This window comes from Orbicella franksi, chromosome 6 (assembly GCF_964199315.1).
Source record: "Orbicella franksi chromosome 6, jaOrbFran1.1, whole genome shotgun sequence".
In the NCBI taxonomy this organism is placed as follows: Eukaryota; Metazoa; Cnidaria; class Anthozoa; order Scleractinia; family Merulinidae; genus Orbicella; species Orbicella franksi.
The window spans coordinates 14588977-14616349 of record NC_138150.1 but is presented as its reverse complement, the minus strand read 5'-3'; the positions used below and the strand labels follow the sequence as shown (position 1 = coordinate 14616349).

At 38.8% G+C, this 27373-nt stretch overlaps 1 protein-coding gene across 1 annotated transcript; it reads left to right on the top strand.

The window, feature by feature from the left end:
• Positions 1–157: 157 nt before the first annotated feature.
• On the top strand, positions 158–26817 carry LOC145489627 (centrosomal protein of 112 kDa-like). The gene is made up of 32 exons (XM_081468636.1): positions 158–569; positions 2918–2984; positions 3760–3877; positions 4652–4708; positions 7843–7894; positions 10357–10405; positions 10766–11045; positions 11180–11216; positions 11452–11516; positions 11629–11715; positions 12140–12239; positions 12504–12622; positions 13222–13365; positions 13873–13968; positions 15307–15365; positions 15802–15931; positions 16226–16318; positions 16972–17031; positions 17983–18062; positions 18502–18637; positions 18890–18997; positions 19421–19522; positions 20136–20216; positions 20405–20449; positions 20818–20916; positions 21406–21492; positions 22017–22079; positions 22203–22255; positions 22970–23066; positions 23201–23290; positions 23638–23703; positions 23793–26817. The coding sequence occupies exons 1-32, from the start codon at positions 440–442 to the stop codon at positions 23937–23939; spliced, it is 2997 nt and encodes a 998-aa protein (XP_081324762.1). The 5' UTR covers positions 158–439; the 3' UTR covers positions 23940–26817.
• Positions 26818–27373: the final 556 nt, after the last annotated feature.

Below are 27373 nucleotides of genomic sequence, written 5' to 3'. Positions count from 1 at the left end.
GGAGGTCTAGATATTGTCGACCGTAAATATTTCAAACGAACGACGAACAAGGAGATAAACAAAACTTTTTTCAAAACTTTCCTTTTTTACATCAAAGTCATTCCCAGTCTCTTTTGATTAGCGCGGTCACCCTTGCAGCTTCTGTTTTCTTCAACCGTTGGCGCTTTTTACAAACTTCATTTATTATTTATTACGGGAAAGACAGATGTTATTCTTAACTGGATCATTATTTGGGGGATTTTTGCTGCTGGCAGAAAAATAGGATACAAGCCAGAAGTGGAAATTAGTCTCTAAGTGTGAAAGAAGCCGCTACCTGCCGATAGATTGAGAACGTGGAAAGGAATTGCTGGGAATTGAAAGCGACGAAGTTTACAGTAATCCCTTTTGATTAATTGCAAAGTGACTTTCATTACAGCCATTTGAAAAGTCAACCGAGACAATGTCTTCTCATCGTTACGGGGAGCTCAGTGGACATGATTCAGGGTCACTAAGTGAGCGACAAGACTCGATGTTTGATCGCTACTTGGAAGAGATGAAGCCTTATGTACTTCGTCTACCTCAGAAATCAGGTACAAACTATAACCTTAACTTTAGCTCAGATCTTTATACTGAATTTCTTTCTCTGGCAACTCATGATGGTGTCAACTGACGCTGTAGTTTTAATTTTTGTTGTGTTTTTTTGTTATTTATTTGTAAAAGGAAATCATAAAACATAGCCAAAGATCACAGTAATAATCGCCCCATGCCAGGATTTAGAATATTAACATAAGGCTTAACTTGAAAATAACAGCGGGTAACCCAGATCGTTACACACTGCACTTTTATGGAATGACCGAGGGACGAGCCTAACTTCAAGTAATCCGCAATAATTCATTGAGTTAGGTTATTTTCTGTAGGCAAAAATCCAAAGGTTTTCAGCATCGACAGATACAGGTTGCTGAACTGCACATCAAAATTTTTTCTCTTTGTAAAAGTAGAAGGGTTACTCTGAGGTAAAGTTATACCCAGGCCTTGCTTGCTAACTGTGTGTCACTTCAAGTTTCTTTGACGCTTTCTGGAAAATGAGGAAAAGCCAAGTAATTTGTCGCTCTACATATGATACCATGTTTCCAGGGTTATGATATTTTTACAATATTTATGACTTTTACATGTAAGTATATAACTCAGGAGTTTCAATTATATAAAGGAATGGCAACCAAACAAATTGACCAGCTGTGAGGATGATTTTGGACCATTCAGAGGAAACCTTTTCTTACAAAGAAGTTCAGTTCAAATAGTTTTGCCTGCCTGTAAAATCCAGTTGCCTTCCTGATGAAAAAAATTATGTGAATAATACACCTGATACCTTCATAAATTAGCCATAATTATGGCTAGTTAGCTTTGAAAAAAATCCAAACTTTGTAATATTTTTGTGAATATTCATTTTCAAAGTGAGAAATCGATTAAATATTAACCCTAATTATTTGTTACTTCCTGACCCAGAAGGTTATTGTTGGTTGTCACACAAAGTGTGAAGCATGAGTGAAAGTGTGAATCATAGACAAGAACTGATAATGAGTGCAAGCTTACTCACAAAAGCTCTGGTTTATGGTCTATACAGTATTTCTTTTGAGTATATAACAAGCTTAAATAAATGCAACAGCCTTAATACCTGCTAAAAGAGCAAACAATAACAGGTCCAAAGTCATGATGGATAAACTGGCTGAAAAATGAAGCACAGTTATTTACTTTTTTTAGATAAGCAGAAAAATCCATGCAACATAATGTTACATGTAGATGAAAAACTTTGATCACTTAGCCATGGCTTTAGAGTCTATACCGAACTCAAAGCCTTGGCTAAATGACCCAAATGTCGCTAGTAATAAAATTATTATTCATGAAGTTTTGGTTATGCTATTTATAATATTCCATCAATGCAGAAGGCCTTTTGTTAGAGATCAACTGGTAGATATTTTCAAGATGAAAAAAAAAAAAACATCGAAGTGGTGGGAATCTTAGCCCAAGAATCCAGCCAATCAAATCATGTGTTTCTAGAACCACCTTTTCTTTGTGCTAAATCCCTGCTGGCCAAGAAGGACAGGTGGCTCTGGGGACAAGACCTGACCCTACTAGGCAGAGGGTTTTGGTCTTTTCCTAGCCTAGCTAAACTTTACTTAGGTGGCAACAAAACTATTTATTGTTTGTAATTATTTAAGAAATAGAGAACATGTAGCTTGTTTCCACTGAGTTATAGATTGAAAAATAAGTGAAAGGTTGGGAGAACAAACAATGTTGTAGGAACACGAGCCGGCAGGCAAGTGTTTTTACAGCTGTTTTAGAAACTCAATAGAAACACGGAGAATGCATTTTCTGTTTCTTTTACAAAATAGCACGACGAAAAAAGAAAAACTTGTTTACTTCAATCATCAAAATGTAAATTTTCTTTGTTTGCACCATAATTACATCAACAGCTCATGCTAGTTCTGTGTTTCTATCCAGTTATAGAAACACAATTTTAAACCAATCAGCATGCATATTTGCTTTGGGTTATTTTCTAAATTGTATTTATTTATTGCTTGATTCTGGAGTTTATAGAAGCTACATGTACCTAATGGACAAAGCATTTTGAAAAATTGGCAATTTTGTCAAAGTTGGTCATGTGTAATCCTCAGTCAGAGCAATCCTTGGTCATATTTTGAATTTTATTCACATGTACTTAAAAAGATTATTAGTAAGTTACATTATCCTCTATTTTGAAAGTGATTTTGTACAGTACCAAAATGACCTGGAATTACATGTATTGTGTTGTGGCTGCTTTATGATGGTGATAAAAGAAACTAATGTACAAAGTAGTTATATAATATCTTCCTTGCTCCAATTTAAAACTGGAACTAGAAACAATTTGTGAATGAACATATTTTGTCATTGTTTATAATAGAGAGGCAAAGAGTTGCACTGTGGATTAAAAAGCTTTGTGAGCCTCCTGGACCAGGCACCAGTGGAAGGTAAGTGCAAAATGAATCAAATATGGGCCTCCATCACAGCAACTCAAGTGCAGATCACGTTAAATGTTTGTGGAGTGACTGAGATTTCCTTGTTTTTACACTTCCAAATATGACTAAGACTTGAGCTGCATGATGGGAGGACCTGTACAAACTATAAATATGCTCGGATATTTTTCTGTGGACATTATCTGTTCTGAGAAGTGAACAGTTTTCCAAGAACATAGCTTGAGGAAAACTGTGAGCTTCAAGGAACAGATAATGTCCAAGGACAAATATCCGAGCATATTTTTGCCCCAAGTGGAAGCTATTGTGTTTATTATTCTTCAAATCATTTTCGTAACGCACACAGTTTTGACAATTGGGGAATATTCTTGAATATTCCCGGTTAATTGGCAGTTAACTGTCATGTGTTAGGCCATACCAAGACGAAGTGATGATTAACTTCTCAATTCCCGGTATCAACTTTATAATAAAATATATTTGGCTGATTTTTAGAGTCTAACTCCCTGTACTGGTATGTGACAAGAGCAGAATTGTAGGGTTTTCTAACTGTAGTGTATCTCAAAATGTCGAGACCCTGACACTGGGAAAGTTACATACAAGACATGTTTTAAGATGTTGATGAATTTACAGGATGCCCACTTTTAAGCACTTAGCCTAGCTCTTGAAAGCCTCTTAGTCGGCACTCCCTGGTTGGTAAATCTCTATTTGTAATCACTTTCGACGTGTGAAGCCAATACTTAATCTGTTGTTAATGTTCATTTCCTGTTTGAAGGAAAAATCGTAACCTGTATGCCCAGCTGTTGCTTCACATGGTTAAACGTGGCCTGTTAGAGGAGCCATTTACCAGACGACCCGAGGCAGGACCTCTTCAGCCATTGCCATCTTACATGGTATCTATCACTTATGCTGCATCATGTTGCATGCATTTCAATCTGTGAACCATACTATTGTAAAATTGAGGATTCTCTGCAGGGTAGCTTTATTGCTAGAGTAGGTGGGTGATTTTGCCATCTTTTCTGAAGCATCAGAAGGATTGTTCAGGGGAGAAGCTGGCAGAATCATGAAGTAGACAGTAATTTTTGTCAGCAGTTGGCTACTTTTGACAACCTTGTACCTGTACATGCAATTGGCAGCTGGAAAGTATGGTGCATGAGTGTGCTCAGACCATAATACCACATAGATCTCTTTACAATGGTACCATACCGTAACTTTGAAATAAAAGATCTTCTGTTAGTTTTGTAGCTAGATTCTTGTGTAACTTTTGATATAAAAGTGAATAAGCCAAGGGTTACCTGCAGATGCATGAAGGTCAATGTTATTATTGGTACTGTGTACTACATGTTATTGGTCCTCACTTCTCTTTAGTTTCTGTTTAGTATAGCTTGGTCATGTCACCTATTTACAGGCAGAAATGAGCTTTGCACGACCCAAAAAAGCAGGTGTCATATTACACTCCTACAGTAACTCCCCATAATGGCCACCTCTCTCCACTTCTTTCTGTCCCCAAGTTGGTCACCCGACTGTAAAGTTAGATATTAAACACTCTTACATTGTACTGATTAAACCTTGATGTAGCTTACATATATTTCTGCAGTGACCTATATGAGCTTTCATTGTGCATGAGTGACACATGACTTAATCCTTGCATTTGAATCTTCTTGTAGTCAATATACCTTGATGAACCTGTAACCAAGAGAAGTGCTAGTGTAGAACTTGAAGAGGTAGAGTACTGTTAAGGATGGCTTGTTTTGTCAGCGACTTTTCTTATTTGTTATATGACTGAGAAAATTACTTCAATGTGTTTGGCTGAGAGTGGGCCAATTTATCATTTATTTTTAATTTGTACTGCAGGATTAAGGCGCAAGCATTATTTTGTGATTTTCTCAGTCAAACAATAAAGGAGTAATCGTTCAATATCAAGCAATTTAGGATTTACACTATTCTTTATATTTGAAATTCTTTCAAATTGTATTGGCCTAAAGGTTTGTGCAGTTTTGATAGAATTTTCAAATGTCGCTCCTGGTGTAAAATCCTTAATTTCACTTGCATTCAAAAATATGTAAAACTCTGTTGTTAAATACTTAAACAGTGTAGCATCTGTAGCAAAATACGTACAAGGGTATATATTAACAAATTGATTATACAGCAATTAATTTTACTTTATTTCAGTTTACTGCTATTAATAATTGAAGGGGTGAGTGCAAAACCATGCTAAGTGACGATTTGGGTGAAAAAAAAATTTTCGCGAAAGGGCTTGAATTTTTGCATGCGGTCTTCAATGTAATAGAAAAACGTGGTCCTGTATTTTTGTCGCTGGTTTTTGCTTCGTTCATAAAGACGCCGCTAGGAAAACCGAGTGGTTTTTCTGCATACGCAATATCTCGAAAACGAAGCGAAGCTTAGCGGAAAAACTACGGGACATTGTTAAACATACCTAAACAAAACTGTATGGGAAATTTGGAGCGTTTTCGACAAAGTTCACTTTTGATTAAAATACCTAGCGCCCTTTTCCCGCCGAGGTCTTCAAATAAACGAAGCCGGGCCTTTGTTATGATAAACAGAGCCGACCCTTTGTTATAATAGCCAAGCCAAGCCTTTGTTATAAGTCGAAGTCTCGCCTCGGTTTATTATAACAAAGGATCGGCCCGCCGCGACCGCAAGGACTTTGATTTTACTTAGAAACCAGCAAAATGTCAATTTCACGCAACTTATATAAGCTCAAATTTATTGATTTCAGGTCAAAAGTGGTTAAAACGTTGACTCATGTTAACGCGCGACGGCAAGGATGTTGATTTCTCTTAGAGAGCAGCAAAATGTCAATTTCACGCAACGTAAAAGCTCAAAAATGTTGATTTCAGGTCAAAAAAGGTTTAAATGTTGATTTCATGTTAACCCGTGACGGGAAGGTTGTTCATTTCACTTAGAAAACAGCAAAATGTTGATTTCACGCAGCGTATAAGCTCAAAAATGTTGATTTCAGGTCTAAATAGGTCAAAATGCTGATTTCACGTTAACGCGTGACGGCAAGGATGTTGATTTCACTTAGAAAACAGCAAAATGTTAATTTCACGCAGCGTATAAGCTCAAAAATGTTGATTTCAGGTCTAAATAGGTCAAAATGCTGATTTCACGTTAACGCGTGACGGCAAGGATGTTGATTTCACTTAGAAAACAGCAAAATGTTAATTTCACGCAGCGTATAAGCTCAAAAATGTTGATTTCAGGTCTAAATAGGTCAAAATGCTGATTTCGCGTTAACGCGTGACGGCAAGGATGTTGATTTCACTTAGAAAACAGCAAAATGTTAATTTCACGCAGCGTATAAGCTCAAAAATGTTGATTTCAGGTCTAAATAGGTCAAAATGCTGATTTCACGTTAGCGCTTGACGGCAAGGATGTTGATTTCACTTAGAAAACAGAAAAATGTTGATTTCACGCAGCGTATAAGCTCAAAAATGTTGATTTCAGGTCTAAATAGGTAAAAATGTTGATTTCACGTAACGCGTGACGGCAAGGATGTTGATTTCACTTAGAAAACAGCAAAATGTTAATTTCACGCAACGTATAAGCTCAAAAATGTTGATTTCAGGTTTAAATAGGTAAAATATGGCGGCCGGAAAATAGTGTTAACATCTGGAACTTACTTTGGTTATCTGGGACAATGACTATCTGCACTGAACAAATAAACATCAAATAAGCACTTTTCCAAATACAGCAACGTCTTAAATGGCTAAAAATCACGAGATAAATACATATTTTTCGACCAACGCGATCGTAGCTTTATGTCACGCACCGCCTAACAGTTTAACAAATTAACCCTTCTGCGCAACGTACGGGTCTCCATACATCTGCATGTCCGCTGATCCCAGAAGTTCAAAACACTACAAATCATGCCGATATGAAATAAAATCAAAGCAACCTGGATCACAGATCTATGTTACAATCGATCGCTACTTGTTGGCCATTATTATCTTTAAATGAAAAAAGCCGAAACAATCTAGTTACCAGTTCGAGAAACGCGAGCAGAACGTGATCGCAATGCATGCCGGGAAGGCTCTTTACACCTCGTGCGCGGGAAAACATGGCGGTCGATACAAGACAAATTTTATCACTCAAAAACCAGTTCTCGCTTTCCAAACTTTGACACTAGCAACGCTTGGCAAATGGGCCACAACTCACGAGAGGGTATTTTTCTTGGGCAAGAACTGCTCTTGGACTTTGCTGCCTGGCTCGATCTGACTTCGAACGCCGATAACACGATTACGGTATATCAGCTACCTTCGAAGTTTCAGAACACATTTTGATTCTTTAAAACGTGCTGATGACTTACGGGTTTATCGAGGCTTAATGATGCCTCTCAACCACCAGGCAGGCACACAAGGTACTTTAACACAATGCTTAAGATATTAGTTGACAGAGCTCTAATGCGGCACATCTCTTTTTAGTTCGATGGTATTTCGTTTGCCGCTCGATCGATTCACGTGTTGTGCTCACGTCACAATAGCCGATGTAAACAATCTGTTCCCAGATTTCCGCTCTATATATGCTGTGAGATTTGATTTTGACTTCATACACTATAAACAGTCTGCCTGTTTGCTGTTCAACAAATAAACTCCTAAAGACATGGCTAGGAAAAGCCAAGTATTTTTGCATACGTTATAACTCGAAAACGAAGCAAAAACCAGCGACAAAAATACAGGGCCGCCTTTTTCTATTACATTGAAGACCACATGCAAAAATTCAAGCCCTTTCGCGAAAATTTTTTTTTTCACCCAAATCGTCACTTAGCATGGTTTTGCACTCACCCCTTCAATTAATGTTATAACTCACCATATATTTACTTGTTTCTGTTCAGGAATTTGGTCATCAACCACCAGATTGGCTCAAAGAAATTGCCAGTTCATCAGGTATTGAAAGCAAGGTTAAGCTAGATACAGCTTATCTATAAATTAGAAATAGTCAAGAGCAGTTTTCAATTGAGTGTCATAATAAAACCAAAGCAAAGTAATCACTCCTGACAAGCCAGTCTCAAGTTAAACAGGCAATCCTTTGACCCAATCAAAACTCAAAGTAAATACATGTACTAGATAATGCAAAGTGCAGGGAAATGTGTCCAAGCAAGATGCAGTTGGTTCTGGTTGTACTTCTGATTGGATGACAAACTGGCACAAGTTTTCTAGGTCAATTCCATAGTTTAGCAATTGCAAAACCAAAGTAAATTAACGTGAATTACCTTTAGCCCTTAAGTGAAACCTCAAGGTTTTCAAATTTAGCTGGTACCCAGCGCAAGTCACCGGCTACTTCAAGCATTTGCGCTGGCTAAGTTGGAAAACCATGAAACTGAAGCTCACTGAAATTGCATTGTAATTGCCCCAAAATGGCATGGAGACAAAAGTAACACACAGAAGAGTCAAAGTAATCTGTTTTTATTCAATGTCTTTTCCATATTTTGAACTGTCACATACAATCATCACACCCCCATACAAACTCTTATATTTACGCTGTTAACTACACAATGTCATGTAATAATGTTCACAGCTCCCAACTACACCAGGGGCTTGGGACTGCTTGGGCTGCAAATTGCAGCGAATCAAGGTAGAAACGAAACAAGACTGTAGACTTTGTTGTGATACTTCATGTATGCGAAAGGAAAGATATCAATGGAAGTCACCCTATGGTTCTGTTGATTCGTCTACAGCTCTCTTTCATCACGAAAGCAAAACTGATCTTGAGCCAGAACTGCAGGAAAATGAATTTTTTGGGGGGTCGAAACTAAGTATTTTCCTAAAACTGAATTCAAGGAAAATGTATTCATTTTAACTTTGTTGGTATTAGGGTGTAAAGAATAAATATATGTAATTGGCCGGCTGGGAGGTCCGTATAGGGAAAAACTGTGACCGAGGTCTTGAAAATGCTGCCCTCGGCCTGCGGCTTTGGGCAGCATTTTCAAGCCTGAGGTCACAGTTTTTCACTATACGGACCGACCCTAAGGTGGACAATAACATTTTTATCTTTTTTTCTTGTGGTAAATTGGCTTACAAGTGGGTTTGTTTACGCAGCTTTGTCACTGAATTGGCTTACACGCTGTCTACAGACTCTACAAACCATTGGTAAAAAAATCTGACAAGTGAACAAGCGAGTAACTCAGATACTAGACAAAGAGATATGTATTAAAGAAAAGATTTATACCAAACTACTTTATGTTAGTTGCATTTAGTTCACCATTTAAGTTCTCTAAAAGTGTTTTTGCGGTGTGAAATTTCATGCAAAGTTTGAAGTTGTACTACAAAAACAATTTCTGTCAGTCGTTGCGAATCACTCGAAATCAGACTTTTGTACTGTAAACTGAGGGGCAGATAGCCAGGAAATTTGTGAAGTGTATTCCACAGAAATTCTCTCAAATACGGCAACAATCGGAGAGGTAAACTCGACTGAAATTGACTCATTTTTTGCTTAAAATTGTACAGAGAGAGACAGAGGATTACGCGCCATTACAGCACCAAGCTACAAAGAGCCAAACAAACTCTCACAACTTCAAAAAACTCAATTGAATTTACTTACAGTGACTTTCCTTGCCATTTAAAGGTGAATAGAGATAAACTTGTGTTGATTAATCATCTATGGAAGTGTAAAAAGGGCGAAAGATAACGATTACCGCTAATTCGTTCACCAAAATAGATCAACTTGACGGATTCCGCCCGCTGTGGCAGTCCAGATGAGAAAATTTTGCCTGCTCCAGGAACCAATCAGATTGCAGGGTTTTTTGAATTCCACCCGCTCACGAGCCAAGAGAAAGATAAACAGTAAAAATTGACACATCCATTCATTGTTTTTGTTAGATGCACCAGACATGGAAGGGTCTTGTATACCCAGTACATCAGATGCTAACACTTTAAAAGCAACTAATTTTACAAAGTTGTTAATAAGTGTACAGTGACCTTCGACAAAATCAGTTATGGGCGCAAAAAATGCACCGGAATAAACTTCAAGGTACCCCAGTGATTTTCAAAATTTTCAGGGAGGAGCACCCCATTCCCCTGTGCAGAAGGGGGGTGCTCCTCTTCAGCACCCTACCCCACAAGGCCGCTGTTATCATGACGAGACAGTGCTCTTTAAAGGTCTTGTGAGATCCTCAAAGATCTTGAAGGTTTCTCACCAGGTTTGCCTTTAGCATGGCATATATGATTTAAAGTGCTGAAATACTGTAAATCATTTTATAAGATGGTTACTATTTATGTACATAACCTTAATTTCAATTCGTATTTAGAGACTATTTGAATGAGTAACATGATCAAGGAGAGAATGTTTTATTGGATGTGTAAACTGTATGATATTTTTTCTCCTGAAGATTGTATGTTTATGGTTTCAGGAAGTGTCTATTCTGATATATCTGGAAGCATCCCTCCTCATCCAAGAAGGTTTGTTAACAAGTTCTTCAACAGTTTGGTATCTGATTTCAGTTAATGTATTAATTTACCCAAAAGGGATTTAGTCTAGGTTCGATTTTCGCCGCTCTCTCGGGTCTGCGTGCCTCCCTGGAGGTGAGCATGGACACATTTCGCAAAGCAGCAGCTGGTAATCAAGCCTAGATTTAGTCCTGCCTCTGTGGAACTGCCTTTGCAGGACAAGGTGCCCAGAAACAGCCTACTGTGTTTTAATATGTCTTTCATGTGTGGACATTGCTATTAGCAGATGTGACATAAGCAGCTTGGAACTGTGCAAGAGTGATTATACATAAGATTGTACACCTTCATGTTCAAACTTTTCATTTGTTTCAGGGAACTTCCAACTACAAGTGGTATTAATCCAGTTCCACAGCCACGATCCACAACTTACAGCACCTCCAGTAGGGAAGAAAAAAATGGGTATGAAGTGGCTCCAGGATTTGATCAGGTTCTTGAAGAAAAACGCTACAAGGGAAGGCTCTCCTCAGGATACCCCTCTGAAGACATTCTAGAAACCAGATATGGTGCTCGTATTTCTCCACCACCTCGTCGACATTATGAGAGCCCATCAGAGTATCAACACACTGATTCAGGATATCCCTCTACATCGCCAGTAAGAAAAAAGCACATTCTACAGCGTAGAGCGCTGTGGCTGTCACAGAATTGTTGCAGTATATACCTATAACTTGTGTTTGCAAAGTATGCTTGAGGTAATTAATTTTTGTATTTTTTTTTTTAATTTTTTAGCCATCAAAAACAAACCAATACAATGGATTTACTAAAGGTGGGTGCACCGTCACTAATAACAACTGATGGAGATCCTCTTTTTACCCACCCCTCCCTCTATCATACAGCTATGACATCTAGCCTCCATTACTGCTGTCCAGGTTATTAGGCATTAGAGAGTTTAAACATTACGGATGTCTTTCATTTCATGAATAATTTTTATTAAATTTCATTCATGCACTTGTTTCAATATTGTGTAAATGTAGTAACCTTAATTTCATATTTTTTTAAAGGTGTATCCTCTATTAATGGAACTTTAAGAGAGGACCATAGCTTTAACCGATCAAGTGACAGAGAGGTAAACATATCATTTTTGTTTAGAACTTTTCTTTTATTCACAAAATTATGCTTACATGTATTGAGCCCTTGAATATTTTTCTTCATTTTTTTTCATCTTTCATTCTGAACAGATTGAGCTAAGAACAAAGATGGTTGAAGCAAAATATCATGAAGATAAACTCAAACTTCAACAGCAACATGATGTTGCAGTTCAAAAGGTATTCTGAAAATAGTACCGGTACTCTTCTTAAAAGGCAAAATAACAGGTGACAGTTAAATGACCTTTATGCCATGAGCAGTCTTGCTATTTCTATACTTTAGATGAAAGCTAAATATGAGAAAAAACGAGAGATGAGTGGCAGAGTTAAGACACAAGAATCACTTGCACAAAGAGGACCTCTCTTCACTTTTCCCAAAAATTGCAAAATTAAACAAATTATACAATTTCTGCTACTAGGAGACTGCTCATAAATCAAGTAGGCTGGCATGGAGGTCACATACTCACCATAGTGTAACCTCTTCTCCAATGGTTTTGTTGGACATGGGAACCTAGTCTACACTCATTTTGGTTTTTCTTTGTCCTTGCAACTAACATCTTTACGTTCAAATGTAACATAATATGTTATTCTGTTTAATTGTAAGATTTTAGACAGAAAGAACATGGAGTTAGAGGAAGTGAAATCACACTATCGCAACAAGATCACTGAAATGGAAGCAGCTGCTAAAAAACAGGAAAGGAAAGGTAAGGATTAGGGTTCCTAGAGACAGCAAGTTGGACTGTCAACTGAATAAAAAACTCAACCAGTTTCATACAAGCTTGAACACATGTCCAGCATCAGACATGCATCAAATGAATTTAATTACTATTAACCACTTTATTTCTTTCCCTCAATTTTAACCTTGCTTTTGCGGTGAAGCTTCAGGTGCAATAGTGGGTTGAAACCATATATTAAGAGGTACATGTAACTAAAGTTCTTTCTGTGCTCTGGTGTTGTTTTTCATTAAGTTTCTCAGCTTGTTAGAGAAGGTCAAGCAATGAAGGAGCAAAGAGACACACAAATAGCAGAACTAAAAACTCTAGCTGAGCAGAGTGGTGAAACAGCGCAGCATGACTTTGAAAAGAAGGTCAGTTCTTACATTGTACTTGTAGTTTATCCTGTAAGGGCTGGATTACTCAAGAGATAGAGTCTGAGTTAGAAAGCACGACTGATTGAAGGATATTTGCAAATGCTAAAAATCAAGTGTAACTATCTGAACGTGGTGACCGTAATTTGTAGAGTTTGCATGGACTCCTGTGCATGCACTTACTGTGAAACTCAGAAAACCGTAAACACCAGTGAGAATATTATAAAAATTTTATGGAAAGTTATTGTGTAGCTAGGAAAAAGCCAACTGAGCATAAGAAAACTTAAAACCACAAACAGCAATAATTGTAATTTGGTTTGTTGTTTTCTCACGTGTCTCTGAACTTTATTGTGATTGGTCAGTACACAATGGACCTGTCAGAATCAAATCAAAGTGTTTTTTACCTTGCACAGTGACATTCTGACTGAGATTCTGACTCCATTGCTAGTGTAGAACCCGTCCTTAGAATGTCATTATCCCATCAGATTCGGTGAATTAAATTGAAAGTTTGGTGCCAAATTTGTCTTCAAGGTTCTACTCATTTTGTTTTACCAATTTAGTGTCAGCAAAAGAGTTTAATAAATCAACTTTTTCTCTAGTTAAATGACAAGATAGCTGAGTTCGAGCAAGAAAAGTTTGAGATGCAGAAACAACACACACAGAACATTCAAGAACTGCTGGATGAAACAAACCAGAGACTGCAAAAAATGGAAACTGAATACAATCAGCAAAATGCTACTACTGTAAGTACACTATCTCTGACATTTCTTATTATAATTCAATGAACATTGTTCCCATTCACAAGACATTCCACCACTAGCATACTTACTGATACTCAAGAGAAACAGACAGCCATAACTGTTGAACAGAATGCTGGGTAGCGTGGCATTGGACTGGCAACCCGTCCAGCAGTGATCCTAGTCACTTCATGCCATAGCAGACAGGATGATGTCAGATTACGTGGAACAGTGGACCTGAGTGTGACAAACTTTAGTACATGTAGATGGTTGTTACATCACTCTAGTTTAGTGGGGTTGGTGGCAGGGGTACACTGTAGAAGTGGTGGTGGCAGAAGAGGCACAGTTCTGTGATACAAGTACCTTCAGTTGGCATTAAAACATAATGCGAGAATCCTGGCAAGGCTTGGACCCACCAAAGTCAATAAATGCCCACATCTCCCAAGCTGTGTTCACAGAGATCAATAATGAAACTCACCATTGTTTGCAATCTGGTCATCATTAATTTTTTAGAGATTGGTCATTCAGGAATTGGAAACAAGGGTACAACAGCTTACTAAGGAATCAGAAGGACTGCAGAATTCGAGATCAAAGCTTGCAAAGGAAAAAGTAAGAGCAAGCGCCATTTTTGGCAAATCTTCATCAAATTAAATTTTTGTTACATAATCAAAGAATAGCATAGTCATTGACATTGCCATCATGACATGATCAGTTGTTCAACAACCTTAAGGACAAAATCTGTGACCTGGCAGTCCAGTCTTGGAGAGCGGAATTTACCGTCATCATGTATTTGCTTGTCTGGCTGTATTCAACTTAACAAATTGACGTCAGTTTTTTATGCATCTGTCCTCTTATTGATGATAAATTGCACCATAACATTGTCAAAGTGGTTCTGCAGTAAACTTTGACAATGTTATGACGAAATTTATCATCAATAAGAGATCAGACGTATAAAAAACCGACGTCAATTTGTTTTTTACAATAACAAGACCACAAAATTGTCAAATGCCGGGAATAAATGAAGGGAAAAGATGCCGTAAACTTGCCGTAAACAAAGACAAGTGAATTTTATTCAAAATGATGCGAACATTGTCAATAGCTTTTCTCGCTTTTTCATTGGCTACTTAAAAAAGTCCATAAAATCTCATTGGTTTAAAAGTTGACAGTTTGACAGCTAAGAGTTGAACTTGAAAGCTTGCATGAATTAAAATTTTATCCATCTGTACTCTTATTGATGATAAAAATGAGCCAATCAGCGTGCGAGAAATAAGACAGTTATTGTAAAATTTCTTTTTGCAGTTAGAGCAGTTTTCATTCGAGTGTCAAAAAGTAATATTAGTTTTGCAGCAACTACACAACATGATTGGCTTAAAAAACCCATGCCAGTTTTTCATTAAAACTAAAACCAATCATGACTCGTTCAGACACGGTTTACTGTGCTTTGCATCATCTACATGAAATTACTTCGACTTTTGATTGGTTCACTGTATTGCCTGTGTCCTTTGTGATTGGTCAGAGAGATTACTTTGGTTTTGGTTTTATGACACTCGGTTGAAACCCACTCTATTTGGGGCATTATCCGTAGAACCAAACGTTCAATGCCAGTAAAAGAAATCATGTAATCATGGGGTATATTGCCAGTGCACTGTATCATTATTGTCAGTTTTGGTTTATTTTAAAATCTTTTTGAGGAATTTCCAATGGGTTCTGTCTAATTTGGCAAATTAAAATCAGGAAAAGTTAGGGGCAAAGTTATCATAACAACTTTTACAAAGGCCTGACAGCAGCATTTCATGTAAAATCTGCCCCACAGATAGGTCAAAAAAGTTTTCAAAAAGTTGTCAAATAATGATAGCATGGTATGACTACATTATGTTAATATGTGGATTTCTTAACACGTTTCAAAAGCGTTGTGAAAAGTTATTCATTCCTGCTTTTTTTTTTCAGGAGGAACTTGAACAACAGGCAGCATCCTTATCTAGCGAATTACAAGAAACCAAGACAACGTAAAGCTGATACTTTACTACATTTTGTGTATCTGTTTGATACTCACAATACTTGATCAGTAGTTGATGATGTCTACCTCAGTCTGACTGATCAGTCAATACTTTCTGATATATTAAATTTAGTTTTCTGAGAACCTATTCTCTCCCCAGAACATTGATAGAATTCAGGCATACGGGAATAAACTGATTACCAAGAGGAAATCGTTTTGACTTTTAGTCAAAATAAAACTTTCGCAAGAAGGAATTTTAAAAAGTGTACATTGGCAGTGTGGAGAATTTGAATGCTGACACTAACTTTAGTGGGGTACACTTTCTTGATTGGAGCTCTTAATACCAACTGTTATCATTTCTTGACAATGACAGCTTAATTAACTATTATTGTCCAATTCAAAATTTTATCAGCGTACATTTCTTTATTTTTGTCCACTCTTCACAGCCTGTCCAAAATGGAACGAGATCATTCACAAGCAATTAATGAACACAAGACAATGGTGAAGCAATTAAACAAGAAGACAGATACTAGCATAGAAGGCATGAAACAACAACATTCGGCAGCAATTGCTAAGGTATGATATACTGTCACATATTAAGAACCACTCATAAGAGAGTAAAGAGCTAGGGTCTGGGGATATGATGTTGCAACAAATAAAACTACAACTTTTCTTGCGATCTTTCAAAGACTGTCAACCAAGAAGAATACAAAGCGAGTGGCAGAAGGGCCCCGTGTTTTTCCTGCAACGATTTCCCCACTTTTCTCGTGTCTTGTGTTTTTCCTTTCTTTTTTTCTGCTTTATGACCTTGGTAAATGAAGTTATGATGTTTAATTTGTTATGACGTTTGTGATGTTATTTTTTTTTTAGGCCACAGACACTATAGCTGAACTGGAGTCACAGATTAACCAACTGAAACAAGCCCTACAAGACACTGAATTTCAACGACAGAGACAAATCAGGGTATGGCTGATGTTTTGTATTGATTTGTTTTGTTACAAGGGCTCATATGGTACCATTAGATTTTTTTGAAAGTTTTGCGGCCAAAATTTTGTCCGACATTTAACAAATTGGATCTTGGACACCTGGTAAGCTTTGCTAAGAGACCTTACGTTTGCTTATGATAACAATATTGTGCTTCAAATTGAAATATCACATGTCACTCGTAATGTTTAAATCCTTATATGTCGGCAGCCGTTCGTCTCGGGAGACGATGGTGTTGCGCTATGTCGATGCGGAACATCGTCTCGAGTGGCTATAGAGTCCCACTCTGGAGTGGCAGTCTCTGTTGCAAATAACGCAGACGAAGGAGGATGGTGCTGCAATTGAGGCAGCCCTGGTCTTCCTTCTGGTTCTCTTCAAGGCCTGCTGGTCATTTCTGGTATTCTCAGCCCTCCCGACTCCTGTAGATACTATTGAAACATGTAAATATTTGAGATGGCCATCCCATTTGTTAGCGATGAAATTTTAAAGCAAAACGATCGGTCTGCTTTCTGCACCTGCTGACAGAGATATTGCTGTTTTTCAACGATCTCAGTGAGCATGAATAACCTCCGGAGTTGCGTTTGCAATGTTTTTTTTTGTCATTTCAACCGTTTTCATGACCTCGTTAACAGGAGTTAGAATCTACCCACAAACAAGAAAAGTTGAACTTAGAGCATTTACACGAGAAAAAGGTGAGTATCAATTTTCTTATAATAAAATCTCATAAAAGACATGAGAAACTACACTACTCTTGCTTGCAATGCAGACGTATTTTGGCAAGCAAGCGCATTGTTATAAAGCGAGCAGAATCAAACTCGGAAGAGGCTTGGGGAGAGACGAAAAAGGCGTCCCTGGGGAGTAGGAGTGAGGCTGGAAGAGAAGCCCGTTCATGCACCTAAGCCAACAGGGCGGCGAATCTACTCGATCGCGAGCTCAAAAATATCGATAACTCAAGAACACACCATGCACACGGAAAACGCCTGCACTAGCTGCAGGCTAACACAACTCAGGTCGTGAGAGGTGTAGAGCTCTAACAATTCTCTTACAAAATGTAAACTTATATAAAAACTTACCTTATATTTTATCTCAGTGAACTATACAATGTAAAATACTGGTTTAACCGGTAATTTGTGTCATCCAATAAAGTTGTAAGTTATTAGTAAGCAAATTTACTAATAAAAAAACAAACCTACTTTTTATTTAGCGGTCAGAAATTTCATGGAAGATGTAAGGACAAAGGCGTCTCTATCAGAGCCCGTTTTTCTGAAAGTCGGGTTGTCCGAGATTCCAGCTGAAAATTTTGCTATGACAGCGGAGATTCATGAACTGATGTATCTTATTATGCATGTATTTTAACGCATTTTGACTTGACCGTCAGCCATCTCTCGCGTATGTTGAAGAACTACTGCTCAAAGGCAGACATAATTCAGTCGTGGGAATTGTAGTGTCATGTGAACACAGTGTTTCCTAGTCTGCAAGTGATGAAAGGCAGCTGTATTCGATATGTTTCCCCGTGTGGATCATTTTCTTTATTCTCGTCACCCGTCTGTGCTGGTCAATGTATTGATACTGTAAGGTGAAACTAGATGTAAGTACTATTCAGCGAGGTGAATCTTGCTCGTCTTTATTGAACCTGATCTTAGATTCGAGGAATTCAAGCAGAGCTTGACCAAGGAGAAGCAGAGTCTGACAAGCGCATAAGAAAGTTGGAGACATCGCTGAAGTAAGTTTTCACGAGTGTTTTGTAGGTTGTTATAAATTGAATGAGAAAAAATAACGGACGATAAAAGAAGTTTCCATTTGACTTTGCTTTTGGTTTGGATTCTTAACGCGTACTAGGTAAAACCAATCAGAAAAATCATGCTGTTTGTCAAGGCCAATCAGAACCAAAGTTAATCGTGTTCGTGGCTCAAGCGCATTTCACCGGTAGCCTTTGGCACCGGTGGCATGTTTTCCCACGTTTGGCATCGGTGGCATGTTTTCCGGCGTGTGGCACCGGTGGCGTGTTTTCCCGCGCTAGGCACCGGTCGCCTCTTGCAGCTTCGAGTTTTGATTGGGGTGTGTTTGTTTTGGTATAACCGATCAAACAAGTGTTGCGTGGATTTACAAGGCTGAATAGTTTCCGTGGCTGTCATTTGACGCTTTACTTCACTTTCCGTTAGGGAACGAGAAGATCAAATCCAAAAGCTGTCTGAAGTTCAAAAGCAGCAGGCTCAACAGGCTGAGCATGCGCTGGAGGATTTTAAAAGTCAAGTGGAGAGGAACTCGGGACGAATGTTTGATGAAATGAAAGCCCAGGTACAGTTTCTCTGCACCCGCCGTGAATAATATAATGACTGACTCCCTTAGACGGCCTGAAGTCATTCTTATCGTTAAATCATTTTGCCAAGAAGCAAAAAAGAGGAATAAGATGGCGGCATGGAATTTCCAATGTTGCCATGTACATTCAATCAGTCTCAAGGTGCATGCATTTCTTTAAAATGTCATAAAATTAATATTTAAATCTTACTACTTAATTGGTAGTTTACGGAAACCATTTTAATTCTATAGATGGAGAAAGTTGAGGAAGACCTGGCCCGTTCAAAGAATCTTCGTGAAAAGCAAGCCAAGGAGTTTAGTCGACAGTTGGAAGATCTTAAAATCAAACACGAGAAAGAGGTATGCTGGATTTTTTGGGATGTGAAATATCTTCTGTTAAACTGTTTCCTAATTCTTCACATTCGAGAGAGCACGGATATCCTTTTTTCCTGAACCTTCTTCCTTCAAGAGAAGTTGACTTCTGAGTCAATCAAGTACAAATAAGGCTAAAGCCCAGTCACATGACTTTTTGCCGCCCCTTACAGACTTGTATATTGTTACTTTAGACTCTGGCTGTGATATCACACTGGAAAAACCGCTACAATGATATAAATTATAAGCAAGTCTCTCAATGATGCAAGAACTCGAACCCGAAGAATCCGCGTGCACTCATCTGCATTTATGACGAGCAGTTTTCCTTCTCTTTTTTTTACTTACGATCGATCATAAGGACAATCCAAGTTTTCACTTCAGCAATATGAGATACGGTATTTTTTCTTTTAGATTGCAGAGCTAAATATTCGACACGAGCAGGAGAAAGCACAGACCCTCAGGGCTCATCAGATAGAAAGAGACTCGTCACTGAAAGAACACGAGCAAGAAAAGGTTGGTAAAGTACCACCATGTCTTCAGACGTTTATACATGGTTAATTCGCAGCAGTTAGTAGAATTGAACGTAGCCAAACAACACTCCCACTAGTGTGAGACTGGGAATACCAAGCTCCCTCGTTCTGGCGCTGATCGCGGAAAACGCGGGAATTTTTGACGGGCGATGACACAGCAACTGAGTAAGGGGGTGAATAATGTAGTTATCTTTTGTTTTATTATGAAGACAACTGACAGTCAGTTTTGGTAGCCCATCGGTCAGACCTGATAAATGGTAAGCGCCCTGACTCTAGATCATTACCACCACACTTCTGGTTTCCTGAAGTTGTCTTTTGAAGAATTGCTATTGAAATTTATGCTATGGTGAGGGACGAAAGGTGTGTTCTTCTTTGGCAATACACTAACAGTTGGCGATGGCATTGCTAGCACCATCATCTGACATAAAGCTGTATAGTACCTCACACTCATAAGTAATTGTTGTTCAAGGGTGGTAATCTTAGGAGGCTCTACGCGGAGTTTATTGTATTGAAGGACAAATATACATGTCTTTAATTCGTCGTGGTTTACCCTCAAAAGGAGTTAATGCTTGATTGTTTTGGTTCTCATCGTTTAGGAAATGCAGTTGGAGAAACTCCGTCAGAAAATGCTAGAGCACGAAACCCAGACGCGAAACAGATCAAACAAAGACGCTAAGGTAACAGCCATGTCAGGTTGCTGATCTTTTCTCCTCTCTTGCTGACCTGTGACTTGCAGGACTCTCTGATTTGATAAGAAAATTAGGGTGATGCTAAAAGACGTGGATATACTTTCAAACGCGTAAAAAATATTTGAAGACTTATGTACAATTCCATATCTCGACGCCGTTTAAACTTTTCTTTGCAGACTATGGCTGAGTTGGAGCAGCAAGTACGAGAGTTACGAGAGGAGGTAAGTTTTAGTAAATGTAGCGTCCAGTTGTAGGGGTGCGTTTACTAAGTTAACTTGGTGGTGTTGTCACACAGCTCACACAGGTGTCGTGTGATAGATGTCGGTATTTACCTCTTCAAGCGAAAATTTTTCAAGGCTTCGCTATGATGTTGTGTTCTTAGTCAAAGCACGTGATTCTCAGAGTGCCTTTCTCTGCCACGGTGTATATATGAGTTCCAGTGAAATGTCAGTATAACCTAGTTTGGTGAGGGAGGGAGGGGAAATCTCCAACGGACTAACATCCCACCCAGTGGGGTAGGAATTCTCCGTGTACCCTATGCTATGACTGAGGTAACACACTCATTGTAAAATGTCGTTGTTTCTGTCAGCTAATTCAGGCGAATTCAACGCACAAAACACAGCTGATGGAGCTAAGCCTGTTGAGAGAAGAAGAGAAACAAACCTACAAGAGACAGGAAGAAAACTTGGTGAGTAGTTGAAGAAGTGTCATACGGTATACAGAGGTCACCCAGTGCCCACTGTTTTGAAGGCGTAGGTATAGTTATCATAGCATGGAACCGCTTACGTAATCTTGCAGAAACCAGAGCAAAAACAAGGGTTTGACGCAGTGATTTTATGCATAATATAACCCTAATGTCATACATACTCTGCACTGCAGAGACAATTAGGAGAACTTTTTGAATACAGTTGAACTAAGGTGTTAATGAATTTTCGTTTCCCTAACACTTCTCATTTTGGGATAGAAGGCAAGACCCGATGATGTGTCAATTTTTTGTAGATAGATAGATAGAAACTTTATTAAGAATGTCATCAACCACCTAACTGGGGAAAAACTCCCCTACTAATACGGGGACATAACAAAAACGAGTTAAATTAGAAGAAAATACTGAAAAACAGAAAATTGCACTTCACTTCCCTTTCACAGCTAGTTTTCATTCGAGTTCTTGTATTCACAGCAAATAAAATTCAAGAGTCAGCTTGAACAACAGAGACTCCAGTTACAACGCGAACACAGCAGTGAAATGGAACAAATTTTAGAAAAGGTGAGTCAAGAGCTGAAATTGTTTTTGTCTCTTTTACCTCCATGTGCAATCAACTTTCATCATAACTGACGAGAGTTTTGGTTCAACAGTATCAGTTCGCATACTCTCAGCTCGTTTGGCCACACACTAAGAAAGGTCTTGTCTTACCATTATCTCCTAACTCTCGTTGACTGTCGTTATCGTTTGACGAAGCCTAAAAGCCTCTCTGTAGTTCTTGAAAGTTTCCAAGCTTCACGCGTGCCACTTGCTAATTTGGGAAAGCAAGCTTCACTTTCGTTAAACCCTGTCTTCAACGGTGACTGAGTCCGCGATTTTTGGTGAGATTGTTTCCTAGTAACGTGACGTATATGTACTGATGATTCTCCTTAAGCTGATGTGACAGCTTTCGTAATTGCTAGTCTGACTTCCCCTCTCTCCCCGACGGTAGCTGCCTCATAAATCGGGCGTTTATCGCTCTCTTTAAAGTACTTTTAAAACCGCGCTCATTTAATCCAGTTGTTTGGTATTATTTTTCCGTTTTGAAGACAAATAACAGGATGAAACAAATGGAAGAAGAGTATGGAACGCGATCCTCAAAGGGACAACAGGTCAGATACTATCGTAACTATGTTTAACTGAATAGTTTTTTAAAGTGTTTTGTTTGCTAAAACTTAAAACTTTATAAGCAAAAACACCATAACCAGTGCTCTTCTCTGCTTTGTGTTTCATAGGTTGTAGAAACACTGGAAGAAGAAATCAAGAAATTAAAAGAGGACAACAGCCGGTAAGATTGGCTTTTTATGTTTATTCACGTAGTTGGCCAGTTAAGCCGACTTTGGTTTGGTTTGCCTTCTGTTCTGATTACTAAATGTAATTGGTTCATAAGTGAGCCAATGAGAACCGAGACTTTGTTTACACATTGAATGAGTTGAAAGCCCCAATCCGTGTTCATAGCTCAGGTGGCTTTTCACCTCTCAGGGCTTTCCTTGGTTTCTTGCTAGTTTGTTGAACCAAATGGTCCTACCAGCTTTCCCGTCATGGCTGGATGCAGATGTAGAGACCTCTGTCAGAACACCGTGTTTGGACAATTGGTTCAAACCAAACTTCCCCCGACGTGTAGTTTTTTTTAATTGCGGTCTTGGAGACCTGCTTACTGCGTACAATAGACATCAGGTTGTTTAAAAAGTTTAGGTATTTCAGTCAAGAAAATTGGTGATAAGGTCTGCATGTCTAAAATACACGACGTCATCCCTGCATTGTTATGGTGACACACATGCCAAGCAAACCCACTTTTTGGAGCGTTTGTTTAATCGTTACAGACGTTAGTAATTCAGCAGGTCAAATGTGCGAAGGTGTGGTCTTGGAAAATTCAATGGAGTCACCTTATACACTGTACACATGTGTTTCAGAAGGAGGACAGACGACTTGAGGAAATGATCAGGGGTTTTGTTGCAGTGATGCTTCATTTACTGTTCTCTGTTACGTTTTCTGTTTTCAGTACAAGAACAAACTTGGAAAAGAAGCTTGCGCAAACAACGACAAAATACGAAGAAGAGAAAGCTTCGGTGAAAAAGCATCACTCTACAATTGCCAAGGTTTGGATTTTGTTGGTGTTGTTTTAATATGGACAGTTGATCCTCGCGCCCCAGTAGTTTGTCAACCAAAACACAATTAAATTCTTCAATGATGTTTACTAACTTGCTTTTTTTCCTGACTTTTTTCCCTTCAGTCTCTACAACAAGATGTGGAAACACAGAAAACGATGGTGAGGCATCTAGAGAAACGGGTTCAGCAAGTGGAACTTGATGCACAAGAAAAAGTATGTAAAAAAAGTGATCATATCATACACAATGCAGCAATTGTTGATTCCTCAAGCTAGGGCTTCTAGTTTTGTTTGTTTGTTTGTTTCTTTATTTCTTTGTTTGTTTGCTGTCTCGTGTTTAGTCGTTAAACGGAGTACTTTTGTTTCGCCAGTCTTCTAGTACTGGTCTCCATTTTACTCTCATTCTAAGTTGGGAACATCCTGTTTGTTAGTGTAGAGAAACCATGCCGCCGAGGCGCAAGATGGAGGATATAGTTGTCCCTTGCTAGCTACAATACCCAGAATCCGACCCAGCCCTTTTGAAAATTGTCTCCAAACTGATTAGTTTTTCTCTTGTACGGCAGGTTTCCAGATTGCGACTTCAGTACGAAGAAAAAATGAAAGGTCTAATGCCGGCTTCTCTCAGAGAGGTAATCTGTCGGTCTTCCTACAGCTTTTCTGTCATCCTTCCCTCCAGAAATTCATCTCCGTCTTATCATTTTTTTCTTTTTGTTTACAGGAGCTTGAAGATACCATTGAGTCGCTCAGACAACAGGTCTCAGTGCTTCAGTCCCGTGCACGCGTGCTCCAGGAGGAACTGGATACTAGAAACCAGTTCTCTTCGTCTTTCAACGTGTCTCCCGTTCGCGAACAAGATGAATTATAATCTTCATGGAAACTGAAGTGCAATTCGTTAGATCTCCAGCAAAATATGCAAAGATACCCTTCTGAGAACTTGTTTGCCCTTTCCGCACGCTTTCAATAAAAACACGTTTCAAACGTTCTTGTCCCCGAAACAAAAATGGCGTTGTGCAACATAAATAGCATTGAATCAATTTTTTGATAAATTAATTCACTCTTATTTTATAAACACTGTTGTAAATATCATCCTAGCGATCTCATAAAGTGAAGTTTTAAGGTGTCAGACACCAAAACCCACTATCCCTGAAACCATGAATTTGTCCATCTATTAGCACTGTAAATTGTTTCAACTGTTTTTGACCACCCATACAATAGATATAGTTTTAACTCTGTTCAATATTAAATATAAAGTAAATTTCAACGACTTGAAAATGCGGGAGTTTTGTCCATATTTAGTCGAATAGTGTAAAAGACGCTTTTTGACAAAATGTCTCCGACGCCCTAAACAATTTTTGCTTTCTTGTTGTCCAAGGAGAAATGTTAAAGTGAGAAGCGGTATGTGTTTGTACTTTGTAGACTTTTCAAACCGTCGACAGATCGTACTTATCGTGGTGAATTAAATGCCTGCGGCTTTTGTCGTTGTAAACGGTTGGTTGCAATGCTGATATGCTTTCCTACAGTTTACCTTCATCTTTACGCACCACCTTCCTCCCACTCTCCTTTAGTGTCGGCCGAGATTATAACACCGGAATACAGCACACTCGTGGATCAAGATGCACGTGACCTTAATGACTTCACCTTCGTGTCATTACGCGAATTCTCCCGCGCTTTTTTGTCCTTTTTGTTGTCACTTGGTCGCCCGAAAATGGCCAGTGACCTGGAATGCTTTCCATTTGTATGGAAAAACCGGTTTTTCAGGTAGGAAACCAAATGGAACGGGCCTTTCCTTCCACTGACAGTACGTTGGACCTCTTTACTCGTTTTTACCGGAATGATCCGAAAATCACTGTACCATTTGCTTTTTCATACTCCTTGATGAAATTCGCAGTCTTTTCGGTAGGAAATAAAATGCTGTCAAATGGTGCGCACTCATCCTGACCCATGTTTGTTGAAATTTTGTACTGTTCCATTTGACGGAAAATTCTCAGGTTTTTCCACGCAAATGGAAAGTGCTCCAGAAGCCTAACACTTCTCAGACAAAATTGCTTTACGTCATGCCGACCATGCCTTGGGCACTGTTCATAATTCATTGATGATTTTCGCGCAACCATCGTAAAGAGAATACAACAACACGAACACGGAAAATTGATTTTCTTTCGGAGTTCGGATAAACTAAACTGCTCTGCTGCTTCACAACATAAAAATAACGAAAGTGTATTGTTTAAACCTCTGCCCGCTCGACGCGACCACCAACAATCTTTTCCTCAGCTCAACAACATCGCGATCTTGGTGCTAACTAAGAATAGCCAGCTCTAGCCACGAGATTGGACAAAAATAGGTCCGCAATGCGAACATGTGTCTAGTGCAGGATTGATACTGGGAGTTGATAGTCTACATGTAGCCTGCCAAGCAGGCGTCCCCGTTCAGAGAGCTTTTCCGCATTCTGGCCGCGCGTAAATTGGAGCAAGAGCAACAACTCGATGAAGCAGGGGGTGGTCAGGCGAGAGAGGAAAGCTTGCCCGCAAACCCCTCGATTTTGTAAAACGCCCATTGGTTTCCACGGTTGAGTTCATTTATTGATTGACAACTTTGTCACCGAGCTAAAATAATAATGGTACTACATGTGAAAGTGAAGTATGATCATCGCAGTAAATTTTCCAATTTAAGCAACTGGAAAGAAGAAGCCTGAAAAAAATCAGGGCTTCAACGGGGTTCGAACCCGTGACCTCCGCGATACCGGTGCGATGCTCTACCAACTGAGCTATGAAGCCACACATTGGGAGCGAGGTCAATTAATTGAGTTCATATCTTCCCGTGAGTGAAATGATGTGAAGTATATATGAAATAATTCATATTTGAACTGCGGTAGTAGATGAAAGTGAAGTATGATCATCGCAGTAAATTTTCCAATTTAAGCAACTGGAAACTTCTTTCCAGTTGCTTAAATTGGAAAATTTACTGCGATGATCATACTTCACTTTCATCTACTACCGCAGTTCAAATATGAATTATTTCATATATACTTCACATCATTTCACTCACGGGAAGATATGAACTCAATTAATTGACCTCGCTCCCAATGTGTGGCTTCATAGCTCAGTTGGTAGAGCATCGCACCGGTATCGCGGAGGTCACGGGTTCGAACCCCGTTGAAGCCCTGATTTTTTTCAGGCTTCTTCTTTCCAGTTGCTTAAATTGGAAAATTTACTGCGATGATCATACTTCACTTTCATCTACTACCGCAGTTCAAATATGAATTATTTCATATATACTTCACAATGGTACTACATGTATCTACATACTCGTTTGGAGGGCAATAAGCGAAATGTTCGTCTTAAGACCAGCTTTTCCTGTGATTTAACTCTAACCGTTCATTAGCTTGACGGTCTGTTTCATTCTCTTGAATTGCTGCTAAAAAAATATTTAAACATTGAATTACAGAACCGCCCGGAAATCGGAAGCCTTTGTTTCAAAATTGCCACCGCGAGTAAATTCGCGTTTGCAGGGAAAACAACAACCAGTCGCCGGCTTCTAAAATTCGGTCTTTCGTTATCTGGACACGAACAGCGACTCAGTAAAGCTTAGCGGGGCTGCCAAATAAGATTGGTTCTCCTTCCCTGATTCCTGTTTGATCTTCGCGCACGATCGATGATTAAAACAACAGCTGAAAGATTTTAAAAGCTTTCGCTGAATCCAGCGGGTAATAGAGCCACCGAATATTTACCCTCTAAAAGATGGCGTCTTCTGAGTAAAATTAAATCGAATACGTACCATCCACGTCAAGTCTGACAGATCTTCGGAAAGATAGGGTCTAAAAGTACTCACGAGTGACCACGAGTGACCACGAGTGAGGTTACATCAAAAAATGTCAGTGATGTTATTATGACGTAAATTTTAAAGTCATTGTATGGTCTTTTCATCAAATAATGACATATCCACCAAACTGAGGCTATTCATTGGTGTAGTAATCAGAGATTAAAGCAGTGGCTCTGCGCTCACAATTCGCGATCGATTGTTCAGTTTCTTTACACATATTGGCTGTTGAAATTATCTACTTTCATGCTCATTAAGTCGGTAACCTTTTTCATTTGTGAAAGCGAAGAAAAATCCGAGAGCTTTTATTAGAGTAGTGAGGCTCAAAACTTCACGCGCGGACTTTGCATGTTTTCTTTAATTTGCCCGAATAACAGATAACGATTTGCACGTGAAGTTCAACTAGCGATGAATAGATTAAAAACTTGTAAAATAAACTTGTAAGAAACTATAAACTTCCAGGAAAAGCATTTCTTCAAACTTTTT